The sequence below is a fragment of the Nannobrachium achirus genome, assembly GCF_963921795.1.
Source record: "Nannobrachium achirus genome assembly, chromosome: 5".
Classification (NCBI taxonomy): domain Eukaryota; kingdom Metazoa; phylum Chordata; class Actinopteri; order Myctophiformes; family Myctophidae; genus Nannobrachium; species Nannobrachium achirus.
In genome coordinates, this window is record NC_137814.1 from 54,141,086 (window position 1) to 54,164,333 (window position 23,248).

Genomic DNA, 23,248 nt, shown 5'->3' on the forward strand with positions numbered 1-23,248 from the left:
ACCAGCATTCAGTCTCTCTATTTCTCAACCCTGTCTTCTCCAGCTGGGCCACAGCTGCACTGATCTCGCTTCGAGGTGGAGCACCGACACATACACATTGTTTATAAGTTGTCCATAGAGATATTCAGCTTTACTATAGCATTGGTAATGGCAATTTACCTGTACTGGGTATGTGTTCATGCTAAACATGGTAATATACTTGCTGTATTATTGTTGCTGAGTGTTTGGTTGCAGACAGAATTTGATTCTGATTGCAACCTGATATAATATACTGGTCTCGAGTCCACGTGTTTATATCAGTTTGCACTTGTTGGTTGTGATGTCACCAAGAACGCTGCTCCTTGTTGGCAATGGGCCCTGCCTTTGTACAGTCGGTCATTTCTTTAAGGAGAATAAACTTGACCTATAGCGTTTTGGCTTTCAGACGAGCCCACAATTATAATGTTAATTAATTAACTGTAATGGCAGATGGACTCTAGGATGTTTCTATTCACATGACTACTAACCGAGCCTTTCTGCAGTTCCTCACAGCTGGGATCAGTCTCCGTCGCCCCTCCTCTGATGTGTTGTATTTGTCAAGGTCCAACTCTTCCAGAACCTTCTCTGACGTCTGCAGCATGAAGGCCATAGCTGAACACTGGGTCTCAGACAGTTTCTCCGTTCTAGTCTCTGACTTCAGGTACTGTTGGATCTCCTGATATACTGAGTGGTCGTTCATCTCCATCAAACAGTGGAAGATGTTGATACATCTGTCAGGAGAGGCGTCGTTTCTCAACTCCTTCAGGTTGTTAATGACTCTCTGGATGCTCTCAGGACTGTTCTCTGTTCTCTGACTCAGTAGGCCTCCTAACAAACTCTGGTTGGACTCCAGTAAGAGGCCATGAAGGAAGCGGACAAAGAGGTCCAGGTGTCCATTTTTACTCTCCTGGGATTTTACCATGACTCTGTACAGGAAGTCTTCCAGAGTAATGTCCTCTTCTTCCTTTTCTTCTTTTTCTCCTTCTCCTCGCAGAAATGTCTCCATTACCTTCTTGTTCTTCTGGGTGAAACAGTGGAACAGGTAGACTGCAGCCAGAAACTCCTGGATGCTCAGATGAACAAAGCTGTAGACCGTTTTCTGGAACAGCACAGACTCTCTTTTGAAGATCTTTGTGCACACTCCTGAGTACAGCGAGGCGTCTTTCACATTAAGACCACACTTTTCCAGGTCTTCTTGGTAGAACATGATGCTGCCTCTGTTTAGGTGTTCAAATGCCAACCTGCCCAGCTTCAGAAGAACATCACTGTCACTCTTTGTGAGGTGCTGTTGATTCCCTTTTTCCTTTTCTTTCTTCTTCACATCATGAGCCTCATACTTCTGATTCTTTCTCTTTGTCTGAACCAACAGGAAGTGGCAGCACATCTGAGTCATGGTCTTTGGCAACTGTCCTATCGTGTGTGTCATCAACATGTCCAGCAGAACGGTAGCAATGATCCAACAGAAGAGTGGGATGTGACACATGATGTGGAGGGTCCTTGATGTCTTCAAGTGTGAGAGGATTCTGTCGGCCAGCTTCTCTTCACTGAATCTGTTCTTTAAAGACTCCTTCTTCTGAGGTTCAGGGCTGGTCTGTTCCTCATCACTGAATCTGTTCCTAAAGTACATCTCCTTCTGGGGGTCCGTGAACCCTCGCACTTCTGTCACCATATCAACATATTCAGGAGGGATCTGATTGGCTGCTGCAGGTCTAGTGGTTATCCAGAGGAGGGCTGAGGGGAGCAGATGCCCTTCGATGAGGTTTGTCAACAGAGCACCGACTGGTGATGTCACTGTGACATCAGAAACAATGTTGTTTTTTTGGAAGTACAATGGAAACCTGCTTTCATCCAGACCATCAAAGATGAAGCCAACTTTCCAGACAGCGAGCTGCTCTGCTGTGACCTTCTTTAATGTTGGGTGGAAATCATGGATCAGTGAGAGAAGACTGTACTGCTCATCTCTGACCAAGTTCAGCTCCCGGAATGAAAAGGGAATCAGGAGATTTACATCTTGATTTTCCAAACCCCTTGCCCAGTCCAGAGCGAACTTACGCACAGAAAATGTTTTTCCAATGCCAGCGATGCCCTTGGTCAGAACTCTTCTGATGGGTGTCTCTCTGCCAGGGCGGGGTTTAAAGATGTCACAGCAGTTGATTGGTTCGTCATGGAAGGTCTTCATGTTGGAAGCTGTCTCAAGCTGTATCACCTCATGTTGCCTATTAACCCCTTCACTCTCTCCCTGTGAGATGTAGATCTCTGTGTAGGTGCTAGTGAGGGAGGTTCCAGACTCTTCTGTCATGTGGTCTTTCACTTCATCAAGACTGTTCAAACTGACTTTATAATCGTTCAAATCACCCTGCGGACTGACATCTGAAATGAGAAGAGAAAAAATAACATTTAGCTGGATAATAAAACTTGTATGCCTTCATACATTATAATTACCTACTATAATTCAAATTACAAATTAAAAACCTTAAATATTTTATTCATTTTGGAAATAGTTATCTTTTACTCAAGGGGAACAACAGCTGTTGTTGATGATGTCATTGGAATGTATGGAATGGAAGAGCTAAAAAAATACATTTTAAATATTGTTTTGATGCTCATATTAAAGTGTTTTTTTTTAGAACTTGTTTTCTATACATTCCATAGGGCATGGGCCACACATGGGCAAATGACATCAAAAATACGTGTCCCCCCTTGAGTAAAAGATTTACTATTTGTAACATAAGTAAAAATAAGTTTAAGGTATTTTCTACAACAAGGGTTTATATTTTCAATTGTAAGTAAAGAAAAGAATATATGAGTGTTAAAATGTTTTCATTCACTGCTTTCTTTCATTACAGCTATTTTAGCGATTTGGGTTGGGCCATGCGCAGTTTGCGCACAAATGGCTAAATATTAGGGCTGTCAAATGATTTAAATTTTTAATCAGATTAATCACAGCTTAAAAATTAATTAATCATGATTAATCACAAATCGAACTATGTCCAAAATATGCCATTTCTATCTGTATATTGTTGTGGAAATGGAAAGATAAAGGCGGAATAAGGCGGATACATTGATACAGTATGTACTGTATGAATGTATGATAAGCGACCGTCAGGTCGCAGTGTGATTTTAGGTCCAAAAATGTGTTAAAAAATCTACCTAATGGTGGCGCTATATGGGACAGATCCATGTTGATGAGATAAGTGTAGACATACTGTGTAGCGATTTGTGTGATTTTTGGGCAAAAACTGTAGGAGCAGTATTCAAAAATGTGTTTTAAAATATTTGGCGGGGGTCCCTGGAGCTGCGGGGGTCCCTGGAAGGGTGGAGGTTGTGGATTGGCAGACAAGGATTGAGTGTGGAAAATTTCACATGGATAGGGGCAAAAAAGTGTGATGTGACATGACAGACAGACGGACGGACAGACAGACAGGCGGTGGAGGTTTTCATAGTAACTGCGACCTGATGGTCGCAATTATAATCATTAGTATTGTTTATTTTAATTATTATTATTAAGGAACTCTAGAAATTTCAGTTGGAACTGTTACCCCAGTGACCCGATGCCGGATAAGCGGTTGAAGATGGATGGATGAATGGATTATTTTAGAGTAAGCTACCTTATTTACCATTATTGTGTAGCAATAAAACACAGGCTTATAGTTTAATAAAGAGCCTAAATGCAACAATAGTATAGGCTTGTCATTCATGATGGAAAATACATTTTGGGGAGAAGTGGAACTTAAAAGTCATTTTAGCATGAGGGGGAGATCATGATTACTTGATATCTGGACTACAGTTAATGCATTCAGTTGACACACGCAGCACAAGCCAGACTGCGCCTATTGCCTATGTCAAATCCCAGTCAGATCAGGGTCAACGAGCTCGTTAACCTAACGTTACACAGCCTAGGATAGCTGGAAAATATGCGCAGTGTTGAAGAGAAGACAAATGCATCGCATCGCGACCATTTCTCTGGATCTAATGCAAGCAGTTAGAGCCTAAAAACGTGGATTTCAATGTGTTGCTGTTGTCCTCTCCAATTGAACATCCAAAGGTAGTAGTAGATCCCTATTTGAGATGTATTGATGATCAGTTATTAATCCAGTGGCAGCGAATGGTTTACAAGCTGTTTTAACTTTTTTCAGGCAGCTCTCTCTGTCTCCCTCTCTGCTGCCTGTCTGCTCAGTGACTGAGTGTGTGTGAAGGGGGGAAGGGGGAGGGGGGAGCAGGATGCGTTGCAGGGCAGGCTGAGTGTTCTCGGCTGCAGTGTGGGCCGGTTATGCTGCACATGCGTTAATTACGTTAAATATTTTAGTGCAACAAATCCCAAAAATTAATTACCGCCGTTAACGCGATAATTTTGACACCTTTACTAAATATGTATATTTTAGACACAATAAGCCTCTGATTTCTTTGATACTATTTACAGTAACACTACTAGCCCCCATAAGTCACATCTGCCCATAAAAGATTACAGTAACACTACTAGCCCTCATAAGTCACATCTGCCCATAGAAGATTGTGGGAATGGGCTTATTTTGTCTTAAAAAACATATTTAGCCATGCAGAAGATAGAAAGTAGTAAATTAAAACATTTTAACACTCATCTTTTATTTTCTCTAATTACAATCTAAAATATGAACCCTTGTTGTTAAAAAAAAACAAAGTTGTCCTTTAAGGCTAGCTAGGGATCCCGTTAAGAAATGCCAAAAGTAACAACACAATATCAATTGTTTTTGGCGAGGTGATAGTTATTTAGCCTTAGTCTTTAGTAGGACTATGATTTCTTTATTTAGCATTCTATTTATAAACATGCATTTTGAATTAGTGCAAATTATATGCATTCTTACTTTGTCCAGGTATGGTTTGACTGGGTGTCTTCAGTCCAGTAGTGGTTTGACTGGGTGTCTTCAGTCTAGGAGTGGTTTGACTGGGTGGGATCATTGTTGATAATTGTATTAATTTTATGTTTTTATTTCTCTCTGCAAATCTTAGTTTTACCAACACTGTTGTTTTAAATTTAAAGCAACTGCCATTTCCATTTAGCCAAATGAAACAGACATCATCTCACTCAAAGATGCACACGCACGCACGCACGCACGCACGCACACACACACACACACACACACACACACACACACACACACACACACACACACACACACACACACACACAGTTCAAATCCGAGTTGCTGTATTGTCAACAAGCTGGAGACGTCAGAGTAATTATCTATTAGAACATGAATTCTAAATACATAAAACCTCTATCAAAAGTTATCTATCAAATAAATGCTTGTTTCATGTCCAGTTGCATTGTTTATATGATTCATTGTTCCGTATGTTTGTTTGCAAAAACTAGAAAACAGCAGAACTATTTTACATTTTAAATTGGTTCTATGCAGTATGTACATTTTTTTAATGCATTTCCACTTGTAGTTCAAAGAGATCAGTGATCTTACTTTGTGTTTGAAAGTCCAGGTTCATTGCTGAAGTTCATAGGGAAATCCACAGACTGATCACTCTTCATAGACACACAGCTGGGTGTTGGAGACTCTGCTCTGTGGTGAAGACTTCTGGAATCACACAAATGTTTGATTTTTGTGAGCGATCGAGAGACAACCAGTCTACCAGGAGACATGAAGTCAATGAGAGACAGACAGTCTACAATTTTAGGCTATTTTATCATTTGGCTCCCTGTTATTTTATCATTTAAGCATTATTATTTGGTTAAAGTAGTAGGCTACAACCATTAAAATCATAATTTTTGAATCATATGATTTGTCAATGTGGTTTAAATCCCAAAGGGTGAGCTTGCTGCAGCTGCTTCTTCTGTGCTGTGCGCTGTTAAGATCAGCCATCGTCGTACGATGGTGAGGCGCATTGAAAATATCAGAGCAACAAGCTCACAACACGTCTCAACGCGCAGCGCTGTGTATGTCTGCTATTTTAGAAATGCAACAACACAGCCATAAGGCAAAGCACAAATCAAGCTTCACAGCTGACACCTCCAGCGCTTGTCCCAATCAGCGCTGTTTTAATCGCTGGAGTCTGGGTTTACTGTTATGAGAAACAGAACCAGGCGAGTTCTGTGATCTGAACCAAGCCGGACCCAGTCGCCGATTATAAAAAAGGGACCAAACTCTGTGGAATCACATGGATATTATACAAGCAAGCAGTGACTTTCTGATGCAGAAATGGATGTGGTGGTGCAGCAGTTGGACACGCCAATATAAAATGGTGTAATTATCAGTTGGGTGCACATTGCACATAATCGGTCCCAAAAATGCCTTGCGGAAAGCCTGTTGGATCATGGCATTTATTTCTCTCACAAACAAAATCTCTATTATTAATGACTTCTTATAGGAAAATAAACTAGATTATAGTTCAATGAAACACACTTGGCTGAACCAGAGTGATAACAAGGAGCTAATAGACCGTTTGTCAGCCTTCTGATTGGTCCCTGAGACTCCCTGACTGGCCAGCCAGAAAAAAACATTCACTTTTCGCTACCGGGGGTGGAGTTATGCAGTGGGAGGAAGTGGCTTCTGTCTTTCACCACAGTGCGCATTGCGGAGCACGGCCAGTGTGCAGTACAGCACTGCGTGGACATAGCGATTTCGATCATTATAATGAATATGCTTCAACAGACTAGTTCACATGAACCTTATCAATGTAACTAAGAGTTTTGATTGGGTACATATATTTTAAATGGGCAGAATTACGACAGCCAGCCTATTATGTAGTGGAATTATAGGTTGGCTGCCAGCTTCCTACCCAAGATGCACTGCGCTTTCTGTCTCTATTTCTCTCCTCTGCCTGTTCCAGAAGATTAAACTAATTAAAACATATATTTTCGTGGGGGAAACTCCTGTTTTGCAATGTAACTACTGTACTTTTTTCTTCCCTTTTTATTAAAGCTATACTGTGTAAGTTGCTCAACTTGTGGTCAGTAGCTCTATAGCAAACCTCGGTCGCGTCCGCGTCTTTCAGACGTTTTTCGGTTCTCTCACCCCCGCGCCTGCCTCCACCTCGCCGAGATCTATCTTTTGAGGGGTCCCTGGTTCCTGTGCGTTCAGCCATTCCGGAGAGACACTCCTTCACCCATGCTTCAATAGCTCACCGCGCACCCGAGTATAGAGAGACACACGGGAGACTACAAATATGGCCGCCCTAGCGACCCCACTCCAAGATGCGCTGTGATTGGCCGGCAGTGTATAACCCTCGCTGTGATTGGCCGGTAGTATGATGACGTCATTTTGCAGCGAAATTCTCCCCCCCCTCACGGCTCATAGAAAACATATAAAGAGAAGGCTTTTGAAGCTGAAAATAACGGAGTGGGGGTTGTAAAACTTTAGCGATTTAACAGTTAGGACCATTTTAAGATTTGTTTTATAAAAAAGGTTACATGGTATAACTTTAATATCACGTAGATGCGTTTCTTTTGGTACTTTAAATAGCTATAATGAGGCTATGAAAAATATTTTTTCTCCATTCATTTCCACTATAAAAACAACCTGCCCCGGTGTTTCTGTCCCACTGGGATTAAACTAATTAAAACATATATTTTCAGGGGAAAACTCCTGTTTTGCAATGTAACTTCTGTACTTTTGTCTTCCCTTTGTATTAATATCACGTAGATGTGTTTCTTTTGGTACTTTAAATAGCTATAATGAGGCTATGAAAAATATTTTTTTCCCCATCCACTTCCACTATAAAAGAATCTGCCCTGGTTGTTTTGTACCACCTAGTAACAAGAGCAAAATGGGGCGGGATTTGACATACTGTCAGGAAATGTCATGTTTTATTATGATGTGCCTTTATTTTGTAGTCTTCTCATTGTGTTTCCTGTTTTTTGCCCAGTTATTGTTTCCTGTCTTGTCTTACCTACCCGTGATTGTCAGTTATCTCCACCTGTGTCCTGTTAGTCTCCCAGCCAATCCCTGTGTTGAATTGTTTTGAGTTCACCTGTGTCAGTTAGTCCTGTGTCTATTTAAGTCCTGTGTTTGTGTTTGCCCCTTGCCAGATTATTAGTCATTGTTTTGTTATTAGTCATTGTTTTGTGTGAGTATGTCTGATCTCCTCTGTATCTACTTGTCATTAGTTTAGTTTCTTCCCAGTATAGTTTAGTGTCCCAGTTTGAGTCGTTGTGTTTCCTGTTTATTTCTTATTAAATATTCTTCAATTTAGACGTTTTGCCTCAGTCTGGTTTGATTCTGCATTTGGGTCCAAATCTGTCTCACACCCTGACAGAATAATCTGGCCAAAAATGGACCCAGCAGAACAGAAACTTTTCCAGACAAAGGTGCATGACTTTGAAACTGCAGTAGATTGCCTCATTGGCTCTAGCCCTAATCAGCGTGCTGAATTTGAAGAAATAATTTTGACACATCAGCTGTGGTTCCAGGAAAGGCCATGGGTGAGCCATTTTGTCCCTCACTTGAAGCAGGTTCGTGAGAGGCTAAAAAACTTTATGGATTCCATCTCAGTAACAACTGCTTCCCGTCCTGCTCCTCAAACTGCTCCTCCAATTCATATTGGGGTCATGCACTTAAAACCTGCCAGTTCCAAGCCTGACCCCCCAAAAACTATGGGCCTGTTTGAATACTTCTGTAGCCAGGTTAAAATCCCAAGCTACACTGAACCGGATCAAGACAAAGATCCACACATCAGTACCAGCCTGGCTCTGGGAGGTCCTCGTGGGGCTGGTGGCAGGAATATTGCCTTGGGTCGGGTGGCAACTTCTTCCAGTGCCCAGCCAAAGGCTCGTAAGCGGTCTGGTCGCCGTCGTCATCGCCGCCACCGCCGCACTCCAAAGGGCAGTGATACAGAGTCGCCAGCGCCCAGCGATGAGGAGACCCCAGGGCCCAGTGAATCAGAGTCCTGGTTGGAAAGTGACCCAGAGCCGATTCCGCCCTGCGCCCCAGAGCCGGTGCCACCCAGTGCCCCAGAGTCGGTGCCACCCAGCGCCCCAGAGTCAGTGCCACCCAGCGCCCCAGAGCCGGTGCCACCCAGTGCCCCAGAGTCGGTGCCACCCAGCGCCCCAGAGTCGGTTCCACCCAGCGCCCCAGAGCCGGTGCCACCCAGCGCCCCAGAGTCGGTGCCACCCAGCGCCCCAGAGTCAGTGCCACCCAGTGCCCCAAAGCTGGTGCCTCCCAGCACCCCAGAACCCAGTGTCCCAGAGTCTGTGCCGCCTGGCGTTGAGCCCAGCACCACAGAGCCCATGCTACCTAACGCTACACCTCACGTGCTGTCCAGCACCCCTTTGCCGCCCAGTGGTCCACAGACTGTGCGCCCCAATGCCCCCGTGCCTGCCAGCGGCCCACAGACTGTGCCCCCTCAACTCCACTCTGAACAACAACCTCAACAACCCGTCCTACCAACCCGTCCTATGAGTGCTTCTTTTGCTCCGCCAGATAATTTGATGACCACTCTCCCTGTCTGTGTGTCTGCCTGTCTCCCCGTGTGTTTGTCTGCTTGTCTGTCTGCTAATATGCTTGTTTGTCTGTCTTCTCCCCAGTCCTCCTGTCCTCCTCCTAATCTGTTTACTCGTCTGCTGTTATGTCAGACCACCTGTTTGTCCGCCTGTCTTATTGTATGTCAGTTGGTTTGTCTGTCCCTTGGTCTGTCTCACGTTTTGTCAGCCTGTTTGTCTGTGTGCTTGTCTGCCTGTATGTCTATGTGTCTGCCCGCCTGTCTTGTTTGATTTTGCTTTGTCTCACCCTGCCACCCTGCTTAGTGTTTTTGGGTTGTATTGGGATGTCTGGAAGCCATCCCTCGAGGGGGAGGTACTGTCAGGAAATGTCATGTTTTATTATGATGTGCCTTTATTTTGTAGTCTTCTCATTGTGTTTCCTGTTTTTTGCCCAGTTATTGTTTCCTGTCTTGTCTTACCTACCCGTGATTGTCAGTTATCTCCACCTGTGTCCTGTTAGTCTCCCAGCCAATCCCTGTGTTGAATTGTTTTGAGTTCACCTGTGTCAGTTAGTCCTGTGTCTATTTAAGTCCTGTGTTTGTGTTTGCCCCTTGCCAGATTATTAGTCATTGTTTTGTTATTAGTCATTGTTTTGTGTGAGTATGTCTGATCTCCTCTGTATCTACTTGTCATTAGTTTAGTTTCTTCCCAGTATAGTTTAGTGTCCCAGTTTGAGTCGTTGTGTTTCCTGTTTATTTCTTATTAAATATTCTTCAATTTAGACGTTTTGCCTCAGTCTGGTTTGATTCTGCATTTGGGTCCAAATCTGTCTCACACCCTGACACATACGGTCTATTGAGTCTTTGAAACTGCAGTAGATTGCCTCATTGGCTCTAGCCCTAATCAGCGTGCTGAATTTGAAGAAATAATTTTGACACATCAGCTGTGGTTCCAGGAAAGGCCATGGGTGAGCCATTTTGTCCCTCACTTGAAGCAGGTTCGTGAGAGGCTAAAAAACTTTATGGATTCCATCTCAGTAACAACTGCTTCCCGTCCTGCTCCTCAAACTGCTCCTCCAATTCATATTGGGGTCATGCACTTAAAACCTGCCAGTTCCAAGCCTGACCCCCCAAAAACTATGGGCCTGTTTGAATACTTCTGTAGCCAGGTTAAAATCCCAAGCTACACTGAACCGGATCAAGACAAAGATCCACACATCGGTACCAGCCTGGCTCTGGGAGGTCCTCGTGGGGCTGGTGGCAGGAATATTGCCTTGGGTCGGGTGGCAACTTCTTCCAGTGCCCAGCCAAAGGCTCGTAAGCGGTCTGGTCGCCGTCGTCATCGCCGCCACCGCCGCACTCCAAAGGGCAGTGATACAGAGTCGCCAGCGCCCAGCGATGAGGAGACCCCAGGGCCCAGTGAATCAGAGTCCTGGTTGGAAAGTGACCCAGAGCCGATTCCGCCCTGCGCCCCAGAGCCGGTGCCACCCAGTGCCCCAGAGTCGGTGCCACCCAGCGCCCCAGAGTCAGTGCCACCCAGCGCCCCAGAGCCGGTGCCACCCAGCGCCCCAGAGTCGGTGCCACCCAGCGCCCCAGAGCCGGTGCCACCCAGTGCCCCAGAGTCGGTGCCACCCAGCGCCCCAGAGTCGGTTCCACCCAGCGCCCCAGAGCCGGTGCCACCCAGCGCCCCAGAGTCGGTGCCACCCAGCGCCCCAGAGTCAGTGCCACCCAGTGCCCCAAAGCTGGTGCCTCCCAGCACCCCAGAACCCAGTGTCCCAGAGTCTGTGCCGCCTGGCGTTGAGCCCAGCACCACAGAGCCCATGCTACCTAACGCTACACCTCACGTGCTGTCCAGCACCCCTTTGCCGCCCAGTGGTCCACAGACTGTGCGCCCCAATGCCCCCGTGCCTGCCAGCGGCCCACAGACTGTGCCCCCTCAACTCCACTCTGAACAACAACCTCAACAACCCGTCCTACCAACCCGTCCTATGAGTGCTTCTTTTGCTCCGCCAGATAATTTGATGACCACTCTCCCTGTCTGTGTGTCTGCCTGTCTCCCCGTGTGTTTGTCTGCTTGTCTGTCTGCTAATATGCTTGTTTGTCTGTCTTCTCCCCAGTCCTCCTGTCCTCCTCCTAATCTGTTTACTCGTCTGCTGTTATGTCAGACCACCTGTTTGTCCGCCTGTCTTATTGTATGTCAGTTGGTTTGTCTGTCCCTTGGTCTGTCTCACGTTTTGTCAGCCTGTTTGTCTGTGTGCTTGTCTGCCTGTATGTCTATGTGTCTGCCCGCCTGTCTTGTTTGATTTTGCTTTGTCTCACCCTGCCACCCTGCTTAGTGTTTTTGGGTTGTATTGGGATGTCTGGAAGCCATCCCTCGAGGGGGAGGTACTGTCAGGAAATGTCATGTTTTATTATGATGTGCCTTTATTTTGTAGTCTTCTCATTGTGTTTCCTGTTTTTTGCCCAGTTATTGTTTCCTGTCTTGTCTTACCTACCCGTGATTGTCAGTTATCTCCACCTGTGTCCTGTTAGTCTCCCAGCCAATCCCTGTGTTGAATTGTTTTGAGTTCACCTGTGTCAGTTAGTCCTGTGTCTATTTAAGTCCTGTGTTTGTGTTTGCCCCTTGCCAGATTATTAGTCATTGTTTTGTTATTAGTCATTGTTTTGTGTGAGTATGTCTGATCTCCTCTGTATCTACTTGTCATTAGTTTAGTTTCTTCCCAGTATAGTTTAGTGTCCCAGTTTGAGTCGTTGTGTTTCCTGTTTATTTCTTATTAAATATTCTTCAATTTAGACGTTTTGCCTCAGTCTGGTTTGATTCTGCATTTGGGTCCAAATCTGTCTCACACCCTGACACATACGGTCTATTGAGTCATCATTCACTGAATGACCTACATGTGTGGTTCAGATAAATGTAGCTCTATTGTATGATCTTGGTTTGACATCAGTTCAAATCCTAGCTGCTGTATTGTCACCAAGCTGGAGACATCAGAGTAATTATGTATTAGAATATGAATTCTAAATACATAAAACTTGTCATCTGTCAAATAAATGCTTGTTTCATGTCCAGTTGAATTTGTTATATGATTCATTGTTCTGTATGTTTGTTTGCAAAAACTGGAAAACAGAAGAACTATTTTACATTTTAAATTGGTTCTATGCAGTATGTACATCATTTTTTTAAATGCATTTCCACTTGTAGTTCAAAGAAATCAGTGATCTTACTTTGTGTTTGAAGGTCCAGGTTCATTACTGAAGTTCATAGGGAAATCCACAGACTGATCACTCTTCATAGACACACAGCTGGGTGTTGGAGACTCTGCTCTGTGGTGAAGACTTCTGGAATCACACAAATGTTTGATTTTTGTGAGCGATCAAGGGACAACCAGTCTACCAGGATACATGAAGTGAATGAGAGACAGACAATCTACACACAGACAGATGTAAAGTGAATGGGTGGACCTTTGGCAGCGGTCCAGGCAATATGTGGTGAGTTGGATAGTTATGTCTTGAAGATATGGGTCAACATTGTCTATAACATGTCTTCTCAGACATAATCACAACCACTCGTCATTACTGCAAGTTTATCTGTCTGTGCGGCTCAGTTTGTAGTTTATATCTATCTATACATCTATAGTCAGCTACTGCTTCTACATGAGATCACGTAGGATTAAATGACGTAATATGCTGAATTCCAGCAAGCCAGAGAATCTTAATTGCGACCGTAGGTCGCATTTACTATCAAACCCTGCACAAAGTGTAAGTCTGTCTGTCAGTCTGTCTGTCACACGTCACACTCTTGCCCTGCTCATATCTCCGCAACCGTTGCCCCGATCCATGCCAAATTTTGCACACACACTCCTTACCTGCCAAACTACAACCTCCAAGGACCCCCGGAGCTCCAGGGACCCCGGACCCCCAGATGTAAAAAATGACCAAATGTGCAAAAATGACCAAATGACCACCCCAACGGGGCTGCTCACGGGGAATTCCCGGGGACCACCGACTCCTGGTGCTCCAGAACGGATGCAAAAGTGGTGGCGCCCCCAGTGGAGGACCCCCTCCACTGCAGCTCACATAAAATGCCGTAACTCGGGCTAGGAGCGTCCGGGAGAGCCGGGTCCGGTACCTATTCGTCCGTCAAGGCAACGCGGAGACCCCACCCCTCATTTCTCACATGCCCCTCTTCTAGCGCCACCATGAGGCCGATTCTTGCAAAACACATTTTTGGACACTGCTCCTACAATTTTTGCCCTAAAATCACGCAAATCGGTACACAGTATGTCTACACTCATCCCATCAACATGAATCTCTCCCATATAGCGCCACCTCCAGGCCGATTTTTAAAAACACATTTTTGGACACTGCTCCTACAGATTTTGCCCTAAAAACACGAAAATCACTACACAGTATGTCTACACTCATGTCATCAACATGGATCAGGAAGATTTTGGCAAAACACATTTTTGCCCTATTTGTGGAGATAAGTGACCTACGGTCGCTTATCTCCCGATTAGGGAGTCTTACTGGTTACATTTTGCACCATCTTAGTTAAAACCGTGCATGGTTATCTAACAAGAGATTCTAATAAGAGTCTCCTCTATAGGTAGGGCGTGATACTATAGTATTCAAATTGTTTTACGATTTTGAAAACACTGTAGTGTGAGTGAAGCTTTATAGTGTTTATAGTGTATATGTTGTGTATATTGTATAGAAGGATTCACATATTCTGTGTGCGGAGGTTCATTACTGAAGTGAGGAGCCCTTCCTTTAGCAGCAAAAGTACATTTTTAAAATTGTCTTTCTTTTCTTTTCTTTTTGTTACGTACCATTTTACATCTAGAAGGGTAACCTCTGTGGCTGGCTCATGGCATTTATTTCTCTCAAACAAAATCTCTATTATCAATGACTTCTTATATGAAAAGAAACTAGATTATAGTTCAATGAAACACACTTGGCTGAACCAGAGTGATAACAAGGTGCTAATTGAGGCATCACTGAATTACCAACATGTGTGGTTCAGATAAATGTAGCTCTAATGTATGATCTTGGTTTGACATCAGTTCAAATCCTAGCTGCTGTATTGTCACCAAGCTGGAGACATCAGTGTAATTATGTATTAGAATATGAATTCTAAATACATAAAACTTGTCATCTGTCAAATAAATGCTTGTTTCATGTCCAGTTGATTTTGTTATATGATGCATTGTTCTGTATGTTTGTTTGCAAAAACTGGAAAACAGAAGAACTATTTTACATTTTAAATTGGTTCTATGCAGTATGTAGATCATTTTTTTAAATGCATTTCCACTTGTAGTTCAAAGAAATCAGTGATCTTACTTTGTGTTTGAAGGTCCAGGTTCATTACTGAAGTTCATAGGGAAATCCACAGACTGATCACTCTTCATAGACACACAGCTGGGTGTTGGAGACTCTGCTCTGTGGTGAAGACTTCTGGAATCACACAAATGTTTGATTTTTGTGAGCGATCAAGGGACAACCAGTCTACCAGGATACATGAAGTGAATGAGAGACAGACAATCTACACGCAGACAGATGTAAAGTGAATGAGTGGACCTTTGGCAGCGGTCCAGGCAATATGTGGTGAGTTGGATAGTTATGTCTTGAAGATATGGGTCAACATTGTCTATAACATGTCTTCTCAGACATAATCACAACCACTCGTCATTACTGCAAGTTTATCTGTCTGTGCGGCTCAGTTTGTAGTTTATATCTATCTATACATCTATAGTCAGCTACTGCTTCTACATGAGATCACGTAGGATTAAATGACGTAATATGCTGAATTCCAGCAAGCCAGAGAATCTTAATTGCGACCGTAGGTCGCATTTACTATCAAACCCTGCACAAAGTGTAAGTCTGTCTGTCAGTCTGTCTGTCACACCTCACACGTCACACTCTTGCCCTGCTCATATCTCCGCAACCGTTGCCCCGATCCATGCCAAATTTTGCACACACACTCCTTACCTGCCAAACTACAACCTCCAAGGACCCCCGGAGCTCCAGGGACCCCGGACCCCCAGATGTAAAAAATGACCAAATGTGCAAAAATGACCAAATGACCACCCCAACGGGGCTGCTCACGGGGAATTCCCGGGGACCACCGACTCCTGGTGCTCCAGAACGGATGCAAAAGTGGTGGCGCCCCCAGTGGAGGACCCCCTCCACTGCAGCTCACATAAAATGCCGTAACTCGGGCTAGGAGCGTCCGGGAGAGCCGGGTCCGGTACCTATTCGTCCGTCAAGGCAACGCGGAGACCCCACCCCTCATTTCTCACATGCCCCTCTTCTAGCGCCACCATGAGGCCGATTCTTGCAAAACACATTTTTGGACACTGCTCCTACAATTTTTGCCCTAAAATCACGCAAATCGGTACACAGTATGTCTACACTCATCCCATCAACATGAATCTCTCCCATATAGCGCCACCTCCAGGCCGATTTTTAAAAACACATTTTTGGACACTGCTCCTACAGATTTTGCCCTAAAAACACGAAAATCACTACACAGTATGTCTACACTCATGTCATCAACATGGATCAGGAAGATTTTGGCAAAACACATTTTTGCCCTATTTGTGGAGATAAGTGACCTACGGTCGCTTATCTCCCGATTAGGGAGTCTTACTGGTTACATTTTGCACCATCTTAGTTAAAACCGTGCATGGTTATCTAACAAGAGATTCTAATAAGAGTCTCCTCTATAGGGCGTGATACTATAGTATTCAAATTGTTTTACGATTTTGAAAACACTGTAGTGTGAGTGAAGCTTTATAGTGTTTATAGTGTATATGTTGTGTATATTGTATAGAAGGATTCACATATTCTGTGTGAGGAGGTTCATTACTGAAGTGAGGAGCCCTTCCTTTAGCAGCAAAAGTACATTTTTAAAATTGTCTTTCTTTTCTTTTCTTTTTGTTACGTACCATTTTACATCTAGAAGGGTAACCTCTGTGGCTGGCTCATGGCATTTATTTCTCTCAAACAAAATCTCTATTATCAATGACTTCTTATATGAAAAGAAACTAGATTATAGTTCAATGAAACACACTTGGCTGAACCAGAGTGATAACAAGGTGCTAATTGAGCAGAGTTGGGATCCGTTACTCAAAAAAGTAGTGCACTACATATTACATATTACCTTTGAAAAAAGTAGTGCCTTACACTACTTCATTACTCCCTGGAGAAAGTAACCCGTTACACTACTCGTTACACTACTTTTGCGTTACTCCATAAAAAAGCCTGAGATGCATTGCCAACATATATTAGATGTTTTAAATATTTATTATATATTATTATAATATCTAATACAATACAGTTATGTTGTTCAATGAAGTGAGCAGGGCTCACTGGTGGTCATTTGAACGAGTCTAATAATAATAATATTATTAATAATAAGAAGTTATAATAATTAATACAAATTATAATAATTAAATTATTTCTGAGCCCCTGTGGCCTTGTTGTAATTTAGCTCACATATGAGTTTATTCATTTATTTATGGACATACAAGGTTTCCACCTGACATTATATATCCTATAGTTCTATATCCATATGTCAGTCAGTTTAAGCAGATTTCATTCCATTTGGCTCCTATGAATTTTACAGTCCAGAGGTGGACATGACCTGGCGGAGATTCTCCCCCCACAGAGCGCAGCAGGTCATACTGTAGCAGGCGAAAGTGAACTACAATGAGATGACTCCGTGTGCAGCAGAAGCACTAAAACAATGTCAAACTGATTCTAGCAGCGGAAAACTTCCCATTTGCTTAAAAAAGCAACATAACAGCGATGGTTTTGCATAAGGAATTATTAATTGTCCGTCATCATCATGCACAGCGTCATGTCAGAGTCTCAGAGCAAGGTGAGGTGCTCTTTTTCCCTCTCTCTCTCAGCCTACCGTACATTTCCAGTAGGCTAATTCATTCTTGTGGCTCGCTGTAATAGGCCTACTCACTATTTGGGGGTTTTAATGTATCTTGTCACATGTAGGATATCAATCAAGGCTGTGATTCAAACGTCGGCTTTGCGCACCTCGCGATGCGCTGCCATGCAGTGCCACTCTTTTTTTCTATTTTCTCTCTCTCTCTCTCTTTCTCTCATAGGCAAAAGGTAACTCATTTCTTTGCTTGATATTATAAATATCCGTATTTGGGGGTTTTGCTGTTTTTAGTCCCTTCTATTAATCTATATGTGATGGTTATCAAATGTCGGGTGGCTGCTGGCTGCTGCTTGATTGACACAGTGTCACCGTGACCTGCTGCTGCGCTGACAATCAAATGTTTAATCAAATGTGTTTGATTACCTCTTCTTTGGTTAGTTATTTTAGAGAAATGGCAGTTCCAATGTTTTAAAAGACAAGTGATGATGTTTACAATCGGTTCCTGCTGAAGGCAGAAGCAGAAACTGTAGGCACGAAAGTAGCGAGTAGCGAGTAATACGACCAGGCAGTATTTGTAGTGTTATTATTATTTCGGAGGAGTAGTACCGTTACACTACTCGTTACCGAAAAAAGTAGTATTATTACAGTAACGCGTTACTTTGTAACGCGTTACACCCAACTCTGTAATTGAGGCATCACTGAATTACCAACATGTGTGGTTCAGATAAATGTAGCTCTAATGTATGATCTTGGTTTGACATCAGTTCAAATCCTAGCTGCTGTATTGTCACCAAGCTGGAGACATCAGTGTAATTATGTATTAGAATATGAATTCTAAATACATTAAACGTGTCATCTGTCAAATAAATGCTTGTTTCATGTCCAGTTGAATTTTTATATGATTCATTGTTCTGTATGTTTGTTTGCAAAAACTAGAAAACAGAAGAACTATTTTACATTTTAAATTGGTTCTATGCAGTATGTACTACATTTTTTTTAATGCATTTCCAATTGTAGTTCAAAGAGATCAGTGATCTTACTTTGTGTTTGAAGGTCCAGGTTCATTACTGAAGTTCATAGGGAAATCCACAGACTGATCACTCTTCATAGACACACAGCTGGGTGTTGGAGACTCTGCTCTGTGGTGAAGACTTCTGGAATCACACAAATGTTTGATTTTTGTGAGCGATCGAGAGACAACCAGTCTAGCAGGAGACATGAAGTGGGGGAAATCTCGCTCTTTCGAACGACCGTCATTTCGACAAAGGAGCATCGGAAGGGTTAGCGACTCACCCCACGACTCACCCCAACAGTCCTTCACCTTCATTGGTTTAACTTTGCCCCGCCCCCTCCCCTCATTGGCCAAAACTTTATTTGGCTTTACTCATCAACCGTTTGTCGTACAAACTTGTGGGTTGTGTCAATTGACTTGATTAAGAGTCCTTCACCTTAAATGGTTTAACTTAGCCCCGCCCCCTCCTATGATTGGGCCAAACTTTATTTGGCTTTACTCATCAACCGTTTGTCGTACACACTTGTTGGTGGAACCAATGCCACTTACAGGCCTCTTTGTGTATACTGTGACCTGACGGTTGCTTATCTCCCGATTAGGGAGTCTTATTGGTGGTAAGGGTTAGAGTTGGGTGTCAAAAAAAAGATGACACGTAGTAACAGCAAAACGCTCCCCATCAAGTGAATAAGATTCAGAGACAGACAGTCTACAAGGAGACATGAAGTGAATGAGAAACAGACAGTCTACAAGCTGACAGATGTAAAGTGAAGCAGTGGACTTGTTGTAGATGTTACAGTATGTCTTGTTTTTGTAACTTGTAACTTGTGTTGTAGTGTTGTGTATATTGTACAGGAGGATTGACATACTGTTTGTGTGGAGGTTCAAGTTCATCACTCTTCATAGACACAAACGAAGGCTCTGCTCTGTGGATGTGATGTTTGTCAGCTCCCTCCTCCTCTCTCTGCTCACAATGACTCATCTTTTAGTCTTCATTAAACCTGGAGAGATTACAGACAAAATAGACCAGAAAACAGTAAATGCTGCACAACACACACACACACACACACACACACACACACACACACACACACACACACACACACACACACACACACACACACACACACACACACACACACACAGCTACACACCAAAATGTCTGGAGATACTGACAGCTAGAGAACAACCTGTCTGCCTTAAAAAACATATTGGTATAAGATCCATTTATTTGCATATTCTTAGAGATTGCATCATTAAGCAGCATATTTCATTCATTATTAATCATCAGCCTGTAACAAGCTGTATGCACAGAGAACATGGAGTCCCAGCCCCCTAGGTCGGGGGGCGGCAACCTTTTTGACATCACAGGCCCTATTTTTGTATACCTTTTCCCCTTATCCCTAAACTTCTTGGTCTTACCAAAAATATTCCAAAAATATTTTTTAAATACTTATACGATCTACATCTGGATGAAAATATTTTGTTTTGTTTAACCCATTCAGGCCGGGAACACATTTTAGTGTATGGGAGGGGTTTACAGTACATGTACAGTATGTAGCAACATATTTGTTTTAGTAGGCTAATTTCTGATTTAGGCCTAACTATAGGTTAAGCCTAAATTTAATTATCACACCACACCAAAATATATTTCCAACATATATTATCACCTAAATAACATCAACTGGGGAGGCATTGGAATTGGAAGTAAAGTGTCACTGCGAGACTGTGCGAGAGCAGAAACACAAAAGGCAAAAATACATCAAGCCAGGACCAAGTGTGGAGAAGCCGATTTAGCGGTGAGACGAAGGAGAGCTCCAGGCAGGAACAACCCCACAGTACTGGAGATCACTATGCACCTGTGTCCCCTCAAGACCTCAGGAGGGACCCACCCAATACCTCCCCAGAGGGTCTTGTTGGTTATATAGCAGGAGAGAGGAGTTTAGCCTTGGCCAGGAGGAGGAGATGGGCAGTGATTTGACCCAATAGCCAATAGTATTACAGTATGTCTCTTACGATCTGCATCAGATCCGTGTTATCAGGGCAGGGCTGAACGCAGATGGCATAATGGGAAAACAGTTGTGAACAGGAGTGGTCTTTAAGCCTGCCCTATTGTTCAAATATTGACTGTGATAATATAGAGTGAAAGGTAGTGAGAGAATGAGGCTTGATGCATGCGTTAAGGAAACCTCAGCACTACCCTGCTCCAACATCTGTGTTCCATACAGCTCATTCAGCCTAAGACCAGTTACTATGCAAGTAAAACCAAGAGTACACATTTTATTTTTTGTCACATGTCTGGTCCTTTCAATTAGTACATTTTTATTGGGCTTTTCAGAGTCACACAAATGGTACAAAATAAGAATTATATAAGAATTCTCATATAGAGAAGACACAAAATAAATGCAGTGAAAACATGAAAAACTAAACTAAAATCATTTTTTTTCCCTTTCCCCCCTTTCCATATTGCAAATTAGTGTAGAAATGTATGATTTGCAATACTAGTATTGCAATTCAAGTAGGCCTACTGCAAATTATAGCTTCACTGCCACACAGAACCTAATATTTGGGATGAGATAAAATGTTGAGTAATATAATAATAAAAGGAAATAATTTGCAATCCTATAATACCTGGCGCTAAATTGAATGTTAGATAATCTGCGGCCTTGTTACGCTGAGTGACAACCCTGTCAAATGTTGTCAGGCAAAATGTCCAGGCTACAAAGAATCATGATGACATCACAGTGTCAATAAGGAATAACCCCTGTCTTCAAGCCTGAGTTCCTGTTGGGTAAGCTTCTGCATCCTAGTTCAGTCACAAACACCCAACAATAAGGAGAAAGGAGAGTCCAATGTTGCAAAATAGAATAGGAGATGAACAGTGTTTTGAACATTTTTTTGTTTTTGTTTCAAAGTTCCAGAAAGCGAACTGCATATAAATGGACCAATTCATTCTTCCTGAGGCATACTACTTAGTTTTTATGCCATAGGTATGATATTTGGTATGTAGTTTTTTTTTATTGGCCTAAAATGTTGTCATTTTCAACTGGTCCATATGTCTCATGAGGTTTATATTAACTTAACAAAACTGGCAATTATTATCTTTATATGTACTGTATCACACTCACTCTCTCTCTCTCTCTCTCTCTCTCTCTCTCTCTCTCTCTCTCTCTCTCTCTCTCTCTCTCTCTCTCTATATATATATATATATATATATATATATATATATATATATATATATATATATATATATGGGTGGGTGACGTGACGTAACGTTTTCGCTGTCCTCGGTGTCAAACATGTATAAACCTTCTGAATATTGTGCAGGACATTAAGCTTTATGTGAACTTACTCAAGATTAAAACATTTCATTCCTCATTTCTTCAGAATTTTCAACCAAACATGGCAAAACTCATATGGTGTGACTGTCCTGACCTTGTTTCTCAAAGTGGGAACTTGAATTAAACTAAGAAAAATAATTGCTAAAAATCATTTGAAAATGAATTTAGGCAAAAAAAAAATGTCTATTTGTGAGCCTATATCTTTTCAAAGTCAAAGCATAATGTTTTCAGTCATTTCTGATCAAAAACATTTTGTCCCCCAAACCAAAATCATTTGGTGTGACACTAGTTTGGACAAATTAAACAGGCAATTATTTGGACACCTATTGGCTAGAGAGGTCCTTCTTCTGTAAGGCTATTCAGCACTCCCAGCACAACTGCAAGACAGGTGTCTGAGGTGAGTTATGATTTTAACATTTTTATGAAATGCCATCTTGTTGAAACTTTGACAAACTCACCACTTTGGATGTCTGTTGGTGTGACACCTTTTCATTAAAAAAAGCTTCAGTTATTTGAAGTTTCCATGTAGATCTAGGTTGCTTTGTTATAGCTAGCATGCTGTTAGCGTGCTAATGTGTACATAGTAGCCTCAAGGTAAACCTAAATGCAGAAAACGTAATATGGTGTGACACTTAATCATAATGGTGTGACATGTCTGCTTGTCACGCCATATGACTTGATTGTCACACCATATGATTTATACTGTATTTAACTACAGATATAACAATAAATAAGTTCCATGTTTCTTTTGTACATTTAAACATTTGTTTTAAACATTTTTACATAAAATGTAATTTAGCTTCATTCAGTGATACTTCAAATTCATCAGACAGAGCAGAAACCCCTTCACAGAAACCTTAACATATTGTTTCAATCTAAACAATATTTTCTCTTTGTCTTAAACTATACATTCCATTTTCTTTTGTCAGCTGGAAAATGACAAGTGCTGAGAGAACGAGAAAGTACAGGGAGAAACTAAACAATGACCCAGCAAGGAGAGAGGAGCCAAAGGGGCGAGACTGCATTTTCTACGAAGAGCAGGAGGTTGTCTGTGGCATAGCAGAACCGCAACAAGGCAGCCAGTTTGCTACCCTCACCAAATACGACTGACTGATGTACAATACAGTCTAAATGTATAATCTAATCTGATCTAATACTTTTGTACTTTCACTCACTGGACTGGACAGTGGACAGTGTTAAGGTAGGACCCGAGACAAAACTAACGAAAATAGCTGATCTACAAGCTCTCAACACGTTGTGCTGCGAGAGCTTGTAGATCAGCTATTTTCGGAGTTGCGCAACCCAGCACTCTTTAGCTAGTGGAGATGTGGTGTAATGTCATGATTCCTAATTACATTTGTTCAACACAAAATGCTGTGTTCAAGTTCAGGAGACTTCGGAAAAAAGCAATTCATCTGAATGCTGAGTTCTGTTTCCACTAATTGGTGTTCATAAAATGTTGCCTTGGCTCCAAGTGTGGCTATGCGCCTTATTGTCTCTTTAGGATCCTTCTGCCGTGGGCCGGCAGAAGACTTAGGTGTGCGTAGCATTCCTGTGCACATCCTCATCATCCATCTA

General features: G+C 42.5%; 1 protein-coding gene across 1 annotated transcript; it reads right to left on the reverse strand.

Annotated features, from left to right (window-relative positions):
- Positions 1–490: 490 nt before the first annotated feature.
- LOC308285190 (protein NLRC3-like) lies at positions 491–2,317 on the reverse strand (the record flags this gene model as incomplete). The annotated part of the gene is made up of 1 exon (XM_080725906.1): positions 491–2,317. One exon carries the CDS (start codon positions 2,315–2,317, stop codon positions 491–493), a length of 1,827 nt encoding a protein of 608 aa, XP_080582032.1.
- Positions 2,318–23,248: the final 20,931 nt, after the last annotated feature.